Source organism: Dinoponera quadriceps, unplaced genomic scaffold (assembly GCF_001313825.1).
Source record: "Dinoponera quadriceps isolate SergipeBrazil2010 unplaced genomic scaffold, ASM131382v1 scaffold2094, whole genome shotgun sequence".
NCBI classification, from domain to species: domain Eukaryota; kingdom Metazoa; phylum Arthropoda; class Insecta; order Hymenoptera; family Formicidae; genus Dinoponera; species Dinoponera quadriceps.
This window is the reverse complement of record NW_014557105.1, coordinates 117,303-127,920: the sequence shown is the minus strand read 5'-3', so window position 1 is coordinate 127,920 and position 10,618 is coordinate 117,303. Positions and strand designations below refer to the sequence as shown.

Sequence of the window (10,618 nt, the reverse complement as noted above, 5' to 3'; positions counted from 1 at the left end):
ATATATATATATATATATATATATATATATATACATACACACACATATACGTAATACATACCACACATACCGTAATACTTAAGTTGCGTGCCTGTATTTTGTATGAGATCGAGCGAGTTCGATGAAAAGGAGGAAGAAAAAAAAATAAACGAGATATTCCTTGCTACATCGAAATGTGTTACCTTATTTCTTGATGCGTTTCCAAGTCTGTGTCGATCAAAGGTTCAGTTCCGTTTTGGTGTCAAAAGTCATATTCTACATACATATATACATATATATATATATATATATATATATATGTACAGGCACATATATGTATGTATATATATATATATATGTATATATATATATCTCAGCTCTCAGTGTGCTTGTTTATATTTATCGCGAACTATTAGAGCGACGATTGGATTCTTTTGTATTCCCTTTTGCGCTCTCTTCTCGTTCTCTCGTATCTACGAATATTATTACGTCGGTTTGGTGTGGCAAGGCTGTCATGACCGCACATCTTTGAAATGGAAAAGAAAGAAAAAAAAAGAAAAAAAAAGAAAGATATATACCTACCTACCCTCTCGGTACGCGTGAGTAGAGATGAGCTCATCGGCGAGAAAAAATGTTCATGAAAAATGGCACCAAAACACTGCCTTTGCCATTCCAAACTTGGAGTCAGCAGCAAGTTATAAGCAGGCACATATGTGAGTGAGCGTCTTCTACGCGGCTCTCGCTTTCTCGTAGAGAACGACGTCCGGTTCCGTCTCCGACGAACGAGAAGAACCTGTGTTACAAGATGATACCGGGTGTCGCTTGTTGTTTGTATTTATCGGCATATTAGAGTTGCCAGGTGCAATATTACGAAGGGAAAGGAAAAAGAAAGAAAGAAAGAAAAACGGGTCAGACAGATGTAACGTTGGCGGTAGGCACAAAGGAATATGTCGTGAGGAAATTTTTCTCTTCGGGACGTTTAAGATGGTTTTTTTTTAGGGAACGAGAGCCTTTGAACGAACGTTTGCAGGATATCCCACAATCTCCGCTCTTAATTCTCTTTCTCGTGGCGAATTTTTACCGTCAAGTTTACATTGCCTTTCGTTTTTCTCTCAGAGGAATTTACGCCTCAACGATTGAAGACTTTAATAATCATTGAATTCGATCGTTGAATCAATTTAATTGTTATCAGTTAGTCGAAATTGATTAACGTCAAAGGTGGAAATTGTAGGATACCCACAAACAGCACCAGTCTCCCTCCGACTTCCCCATTGCGAGTCCTTCGTAGTTACTTCCGTCAGACACCGAAATCGATAATCATCTCCGAGTCGTGGTGGTGGTCCTCTTCTGGACTGACGATGTCTCGAGTGCAGAGACAAGAATATAGAAGCTCACCTGGTTTTTTCCGTATTAAAGCTACAGATTTGCGCATAATTTATCTTAATCCGTCTCATCATCAGGTGACTTGAACGCGAAGATAACGCTATTTTTGTAAGCGGAAAATTTATACAGACCTGACGCCGATCGATAATGATACTAAATCGTATCCCATGCCGGTGTGTGTTTCGGGAAAAATAATGCGATAGTCCCAAGTAAGGGTTTCCCCATGGAGAGATCTCCCATGTGTCTCATGATGTCTCATGTATGGCTTTTAACGTCTTGCAGATTTGGTTGTCAAAACACACGATGGAGCAGATGCCGGTGAGTATCATCACAAACTGATGCGTCTTTCGGTCCTTTATTGCTTATGAACATTCTCGGTGTAAAATTTAATGGGCAAAATTTCACGCAATCAGTTCGATTTGTCACACACAGTCACACGGATCTCGAAATCAATTTGTCGCAGAGGTCCCCGAGGTGGACCGTAACAAGTCCAAGAGTATTTAAGGAATATAATTATTAAGAACAAAATTATAAATATTATTATTATATATCAGCGCATGTAAAGGACATATTAAATGCAATAAAGGATCAGAATGTTATTGGTGGTCGAACCTTCACCTTGGAGAGTGCGATTAACTACGTTCCCTCGGTAGATGTGGTGTCCACCGACGCCCCCCACGACGGACAATGACGTGTACATCGATTATTCTCTGGGTTTCCTCTACGAGAACACCCCCATGTCGGAAGCGCAACTGCCGCCGATCTACATCAAGAAGGAACGGAAGAGATGCAGGGTTAACGTCATCAATGAAGACGGTGAGTGTTATTGCCTACCTCTTCTTGCATTCTTCTTCGGTGTGTCAGGCTTGGTCTTCATAGCTGAACCGACTGCACTAAAAATATTATGTAACCATTATATATGTATATGTAAAACTTTTCCGTAGCATCATCTTAACATTTTCCTACATAATAATATGCTCCAAAAAGTATACATTAAAGTGTTTTTTATAGCAAGTGTCGCAAGTAGCTCAGTATCGCTGTTCTTTATTGCTTTACAACGGAACTTAGTATAAGAATAAATAGAAAATAGAACACGAAATATTTTCTCAGTGTAAGAGTTTCACTGTATTGGCTGCACTTAGATATAGAGGCTGCGCAAGTAGCGCAAAAACTTCAACTCATGCAAGTAAGAAATTTGCATCGAGAGTAAAAATGACTCAAATAACAAATTCAGAAAAACGGGCTCTTCCACGCACAGTTTTTGAAAAAGCACGTTGTATATTTCAATAACATTTGCAATCTCCAAATCTCCAAATATACAGTTTATATGTTATTTATATGTTTATATGTTATTTGAAGAGAAGTAACAAACCTATCTATGTGTGTCAAATATAGTCAAGTTCGGAATATGATATGACTGACCGCATATTGTTATTGTTGCTACAATAATTTAATACTACTACACTTACAGCTACCATCGATAACTACTATTATCTGATAACTCTATATTTTTATACACACGACAATTTTATAATTTTCGAACTTATAAAACCGAAATACAATGATAATATTTACATTATCTATTCGCGGTAAGTGCTTTGTTTTTCTCTCGGATTGAGATTACGTTTTTATGTGTTTGTTTCCAACATTCTGTGAACAATTTTTACCTTATTATTGAAGAAGATCCTCAATTGAAGAGATTCTCTTGCCGGATAAGACGGATGAATCCGTATCGTATTTGATAAACTTCCTAATAATGGAGGAAATAGAGGAATTCATGCCGAATGAGGAGGAACTTCAATCGGAAGAGATGGAGGATGATGAAACGAGTGGTTCATCAAACGGTATTCCCTTATGTTTTAACACGTTCACGTTGGTTCATTATTTCCTGTTTCGCATCGGGCGACGCCGCTCGATACGGATATTATATGCCCGACTCACCCGGTGGCTTCGCTGTGAACATGTGTTAATATCAATTTTCACCAGAACGTTAATATTAATTTTCATCAGAAGGTCTTTTCCTTTTATAAAAGTTACAATTATTTGTTATACATTACATTACATTCATGTGTGTATGCTTACCTATATAAACTTATATGTGCGCCTACACTCGCCTCATTTCTCTTGTCCTTATTCAGTTCACTTCTAGTGCAGTCCGCTGCAGCTATGAGAAACGCACACCTCTATTGATGATTGGCGATTTGAATTATTTTAGTCCTCAACATTGCAGGATGTCGACCAGCGAAGATACGACACAAGGATATGTCCGTGTACGCACCGAAGTCGCTGTTCGACAGGCCGATGACCATATTCAACAAGCTACTTCGCGATTTGAAACTCCACAAATACCGGTCTTTGTTGATGGGACTAACGGCTTCCTCCTCGAAGGGGGCCGAGGCGGTTTACCCGGAGGAATGGCTGATCAACGAAGACGTGACGCTGCTGCAGGCCGTTAAGATGTATCCGGCACACCCGGTGAACTTGCTGCTACTCGATCAGGATACGAACTGGGACCTTGTCTCCGACATCGTCAACAACATCTCGCGGTTGTACAGATCGTTTAAGCAGTGCAGGACGCGATACGACACTGTGGTGGAGCCTCGCGAAGAGGGCAAGATGCTCTACGACGCCACGCCGAAGAAGCAGAAGAAGCAGAAGGGAAACGTGTACAAGACACCGCAAGTTGTCGAGGTTAGTTCACTTTCGCGTGAAATAGTGGAATATTTTGAAAACGAAACAATGAAACAAAAATGTGTTTTGGGCAAAAGTTGTAGACTTTAGAGGGGGCCTTGGGGACTTTGGAGGGGGGGATAAGTTGATATGGACCTTAACTTCGTTGTAGTCAATAATTCAAGATCACTTTTAAAAAGGTCTATTTATTTTTTTTTTTTTTTACAAAATTACATAGTTTTTCCAGCAAAAATCGAATATCTCTGTTAATTCTATAAAAATACGCGAGTAAGATCATCGAAGATTGTATCACGAAGGCACCAGCAACTCTCAGAATTGCTCGACAGCAGCGTGTAAAATATTAACGAACACCTATCGTCTGGTTTCCTTTAGCAACCGAGCAAAAGCAGCAGGCCGATGAAGACGTTGCAGCTGCAAAGCCAGGATAAGAACAAATCGTTCACGCAGATAGCCATACAGAGGTTCGAGCTGTTCAAGACCGTGTCGAACAAGCGAACGCCGACCGTGAAGCCGATGCTCGCGACCCCGTCGATGAAAAATTCCAACAACGCCGCCGTATTGGCCGAGTACGGCATACAGTACGATAATCCCCTGACACCGATAGAAGCTGCCATATCTCGCGCTAAAAGAATCAACGACGAGAAGATCAGACATGCTGTTAGTATATATAGTCTGGCAATTGTCGTAGCAATGGAATTCGCGTATAGAACGCGTTAAACCGAGCATAAAATTCCTTTACTGTTTCGCGATCTTTGCAACGGTTATCAACGTTTGTTGCTGCGCTTAAATTCAAAGTTGTTTGTTCTATAATCCACGTTTTATGTTTTGTTTCTTTTTTAATAGCTAATAATTGTTTCTTTTTTAATATTTTCAGTATATACGCAACGCGTTGTGTAACGCGTATGTGCGTAACGCGCCGGTCTCTCAGCAAAGAGTTCGCTGATAACGAACGAATATTAATATCAGTAAATGACGACTATTGTTCAAAGAAAATATCACGGGATTTATTTACTGTCTCCTGCCAATGGTGAATGGCGTGTAATGCCGGATCGCTCTTTGATTATTTTTTGACAACTATCGCGAAGATTGTGTAAAATGACTTCTCATGCTCATCTTAATCCGCTCTGTCTGCGCACGAGCCTTGACACGCTACCTGGCGGACACCTTCCATATGTCGACAAAAATATCACCAATTCAACAGTTAGTTCGAAGTTCGCATTACTTCAGATTAAAATCGGATTACACTTATCTGTATATCGCATTATTTCACTAAATATGCGGACTTGTTGCTTCCAAATTAAGCGGCGTTCGATTTTGGAACGAATGCGCGTATCTTTCGCAAATGTAGGACTTAATTTGTAAACCCAAGAAACTTACAATCTGCGACTATTAGCGTCCATGTATATTAGTGTATGCTATTAAAATATATACTATAATAACAATAATAATATAACTAATATATCACAATATTATACTATATATATAGTACAATACTATAGTATAATATTATATATATAATTTATTATATATATAATATTATATTAGCGGCTGGCTGTAGTTAATAATCTTTGCATACCTGATGGGAAGTAGTCATCATGGTGGTATGTCTTTGATGGAACTATAGCACAGTACAGCATCGCGGCTTCATCAACAACAATTTCATCTGCAGCAATTCAGGCTGCATCAGACCCAGCAGCAGACGGGGCAGCAGCAGCAGCAACAACAACAACAACAACCGGGGCAGCAGCAGGTGGTGCAACAGCAACAAGTGGGGCAGCAGCAGGTGGCGCAGCAGCAGGCCGCTTCGAGCGCTTCCCAGGTGGTGCACCAACTGGTGCATGCGACGGCGGTCACGACGGCGGCCAGCAGCAGCGGCATCACCAAGGTCGCGACCAGCAACAGCGCGACATTGAACAATATCACGGCCGGCGGTAACCCGGTGGTCACCACCGTGAGGGCTCGGCCAGGAGTAGCGGCGGCGGCAGGGCAGCAAGTGGCCGCGCAAGACGTTAGAACGACCTCCACCGTGGCGGTGGCGAACGTTGGGAACGTGCAGACGGCGCAACGGATCGCGACGGCCAGTCTGGTGTCCGCCGGTCAAGCTGGCTCCGGGACGGCTGTGCAGAAGGGTGTGGTGGGCGTCACGGTGACCACCACGACCGGCACTAAAACGCTGACTCCGGCGCAGATACAATATTACCGGCAGCAACACATGCTGCTGCGACAGCAGCAACTGAAGATGCGCGAGGGGATGAACGTGAGCGGAAGCACCTCGATGGCATCGGTAATGTCATTAACGGCCGGAATAAAGTCACGTATACCGTGATTAACGGCCGTCGAGGTCGTCGATTTCGTCGTCATTCTAAACAGATCCAGTAGACTGTCGTCTGTTAATTAATAATCTTGTCACAATTCTCAGGTATTACACGCTCAGGGCAGCGGTGGTCAGAAAGTTTCGGTCGCAGTGTCGGCCACTGCGGCGCAACGAGCGGCAGCGGCAACGTTGATGAAGCAGGGTATCGCCGCGGCCGGGTCCGTCGCGCAAACCACTGTGGGTAAACAGACAGTTACGCGAACAATGTCCGAAGCGGAGATGGCTGCTCTGCTCAAGCGTCAGGCGCTGCAACAACAGGCGAAGGCAGCTGCAGCAGCCGCGGCAGCGGTCGCGCAGGTACGGGTGAGTGAATGAGCGGATGAACGATATTGCCAGATAGAGATTCAAGTGGAAATGCGTATCGAATCGTTGATACAGAGAGAGAGAGAGAGAGAGAGAGAGAGAGAGAGTGAGTGAGTGAGTGAGAGAGAACGCAGGTAGAGCCACATACCAGGTAGAACCAGGTTTTTTTTAGGTTTGACATCGACGAGATCAATATGTTGTTGCCCCGTAAATTGTAAAAAAATTTCACTGCTTTCGATATATCCTTCAAAGAGAGACATATTGCATGATTTAACGTACATTGTAAACAATGGCCATTGACAAATAACTCGAATTTCGCTGCAGGTGCCTGCTCAAGCGGGATTGACGCCCGCGCAGATCTTCGCCCAGGCGGGTCTGCAGGTGCAGCAAGCGGGCACTTCAGCGAGCGGTACTCCGGTGGCCACCTTGGTGAAGACCGCCAATGTGGCTGGTGTGCGCACCGCAACACCTCAACAAATTCGCCAGCTCGCGTTGCACCCGCAAATCCTCGCCCAACGGAAGCTACCGGCGCAGAAGGTCGCCCAATTGGCTCAGGTGGCTGGTAAGACAGGCGTGCAGACACAGCTGATCGTGCAACAGAAGTCCTTGTCTACGACAATGACAGTGCAACAGATTCAACAGGTGATGAAGCACGTACAGCCCTCGGCGATGCAACAGTTCACCCATGTATGTAACCCCACTGTGTGTGTTTGTGTGTGTATGTTGTTCTCTTACCTAACAATCGAAGAACCTAACTAGGAAAACTTCTCATTGTTTGTTTGTTTGTTTCTTTTTTTTCTATTTGTCATTCGTTTCTCATGATATCATGGAAATTTGTTAAGATAGTTGTAAAACTAAAATAAAAACTGTAAAATAATATTAATAACGTTTATTATGTGTGAATTTTTGTGTTTCTCACAGAATTATAATCATCGTTTGCGATATCGCGGGAAGAAAAATGGCAAATATCGAGAGAAAGAGAGAGAGAGAGAGAGATATTTTCGTCGGTCATAACTCGATTGCTATCTTCTATTATAACACTTGTTTCTCATGAAATCATGAAACAACGTATAAAAATAATTGTAAAGCTGAAACCGTAAGACGCCCATTGTTTGAATTTTCGCATGTCTTACGTAAATCACGAGAGTGATATCGTGTACGATATCGCAAAGACAAATGTTTTCGTCGATTGTGCCACAATTATGATTAATTATTATTTCTTGTCATCATATTCGTTCATGAAATCGCACGGGAATTCAACGAGGTTGCAAAAACAAAAACCATGAGACGCTGTTATTTATATTTCTCCTCGCAGAATCGCGAGGATACGGCATCGTAGGGAGAAAAGTGACAAACACGAAAGTAGACAAAATATAGACTTCTATCGATCGTGTTTGAAATAATTGAGGAAAATCGAAGAGGGTCTCTCGCTGACACTCACGTTTACTTATATGTTACGATCGCAGGTCTCGACGGGTCAAGCCGTGTCGCAGGCCAGCCAGGTGGTGCTTGCTAAATCCCCGCTGCAGACACGCGTGATACCGGTCGCGTCCGGTGCTCTGAAGCAAACTATCCAGGTAGTGACCGCCAGCAACGCCCAGCTGAGGCAGGCAACGCCTATCCAGGGCAAACCGGTGGCGAGCAGCACGGTCAGACGTAGTCCTGGTCCGGGCCCGTCGCCAGCCCCGTCACCGATCCCAGGCTCTTCGACCACCGGCACCACCGGTGCCGGGTCAACTGGCAATTCAGGAGCTGGTTCCGCTGCCACTTCGAACATGTCTTCGACTACACCCACACTTGGCCAGGTGAGAGTGCAGGGCATAACGCACTCGCAACAACAGCAGCAGCAACAGCAGCAGGCTCAGCAGGACGCTCAGCCGAAATAGCTTTCTTGTTCCACGAAGGAATCGTGCGAATTGAATCGGGAAATGCGGGGAACCGGTTAGGCCGGTACGCCTTCAGAGGACCGGGTTTAATTTGTTAGTTTAACACGTGTAACATTAGTTGTGTAACATCAATATTCGATATATTAACGTAGTATGACGCGTAATACTTATTGTATATATATATATGTGCGTACGCAGAACCGGCATTGTAATATTTGCACGCGAAGTTGTACCATCGTCGAGAGGAACTCTTCTCGTGTGGAAGATACAGGCTCCGGACGGATGTAACTTTCGTGCGTAGGAACTTCAACGCCGGCCTGTGAACGCTCATTTGCGAAACGGTGTTCGAACACATCTTTTTGCCGACGAAAAGCGCGTCAAGTAATCGCAATTGCGAGTTCACGGGTTTGCGTCGTGATCTACGCTGCGACAGAAGCCCGAGTGACGGTATACGACGGAAGTATGGATCCTTTAATATGTTCTTGTATTATGTCGTACGATATATAGGTTGACCCAAATGTCTCATCTCTCGAGAATTTCGAGAGAGACAAATCCTTCATTCATTGGACACGGAATACGTTTCGGAAAATGGTCGAAAATGTAACCTTCAATCCGTCAACTATACGTGTGTGTATTAAGAATCTCGCGGTGCGATTACCCGCAGTTATTCCGAGATATCCTGTACAATATTAACACCTTTTATCTAATACATTAGAATATAATGAAGTATGCTCCGTCGCCTCGTATATTATCATCTCGGCTTCCTGTTGTAACGGATTGTTGCACAGGTTCGCGAGTAAACGGCTCGCAATCGCGACCATTTGACGCGGTCGTTACTTCACTTCGTCAGCAAAAATGCGCTTGAAAACGAGCCGTCTCGATTACCGCCTCGCAAACGAGTGTGCATTATTATGTAACATATGTACGTATATATGAGGGTACACGTGCACACTAACATAACTTATATGCGGCGTACAACTACATTATATGTCTGTGTATATATATATAAAACACTCGACACGCGTTTATATATATCCAATGTGTTTTTGCGATACTACGGTTGGAGGGAAAATCGTTTTCAGAAGTGTGTATGTGTGTGTCTCGGCGAAAGCGAAATTATGATTGGAATATTCTAGTCACACTAGGCGAGGAGACAAGATATTTTGTTGTAAAAGGAAATGATTGTTTTTTTATCGAGACCATATGTTAATTCACATATGTGGGTTCCTTCAGTTTCCCGATTCAATTCGACTTCTCGCCGTTTGGTTTTTTGGTTTTTTTCTCTTCTTCAAAGTTAATGATAATCCCAATACGTGACATTGAAATCTGACAGAACGAGGATAAGCGTAACGCGCATTCGAAGTATAAAGCATTCCAAGGTTTCGCTGCGATCGGCCCTGATTTTGAAGTTACGGTGACTCACTTCCGCACACGTTCGTTGGACAAATCACCACGTCTGTTTCAGTTCATTTACGTGGTCGGCATTTCGTCCTTGATCACATGCCTCGATATCATTGACAATCGGTGTTAATTACGAACATTTTTGAATATTTCCGGAGTAAAAGTTGAAGCGTTTGGCAGTTAGTGCATTGCGGTGTTAAGAGAATCGCTCTCGAAGTTTTATTTGCCCAAGAAGATACCTTGGCGTATATTTATAAGTACGTTATACTATATAATTTGAAAGGCAATCGGGTGTTCTCTCATTTGAATAATTGATCCTATATGACACCGTCGTTTTCGATTGAAGAAATTTATCTCAACTAAAATACAATCCGTCACGTTCGTTTTCCTTTAAAAGCATATACCACACGTACACACGCGCGCACACACACATACACACACACACGCACACACGCAAACACACCGTTTCGTCATTGTACCTTCTCTCCGTTTTTCTCTCGGAGCACCCTGTATTGTGCGTGTGTGTGTACACAGTTATATGTATATATGTATGTATAATTTCCGTATTATAAGTACTGAAATAAATCTCTACGAGGAGAGA

The 10,618-nt window shown here is 43.1% G+C and overlaps 1 protein-coding gene across 1 annotated transcript in view; it reads left to right on the top strand.

The window, feature by feature from the left end:
- Positions 1–10,618, top strand: part of LOC106748666 — a 36,865-nt gene extending 26,247 nt beyond the window's left edge. Inside the window, exons 27-34 of the mRNA XM_014627412.1 lie at positions 1,645–1,680; positions 2,016–2,178; positions 3,593–4,053; positions 4,426–4,710; positions 5,678–6,337; positions 6,473–6,730; positions 7,055–7,417; positions 8,197–10,618. Of these exons, the coding sequence (XP_014482898.1) occupies positions 1,645–1,680; positions 2,016–2,178; positions 3,593–4,053; positions 4,426–4,710; positions 5,678–6,337; positions 6,473–6,730; positions 7,055–7,417; positions 8,197–8,616 (2,646 nt within the window). The 3' untranslated portion in view covers positions 8,617–10,618. The remainder of the gene's footprint in view (positions 1–1,644; positions 1,681–2,015; positions 2,179–3,592; positions 4,054–4,425; positions 4,711–5,677; positions 6,338–6,472; positions 6,731–7,054; positions 7,418–8,196) is intronic.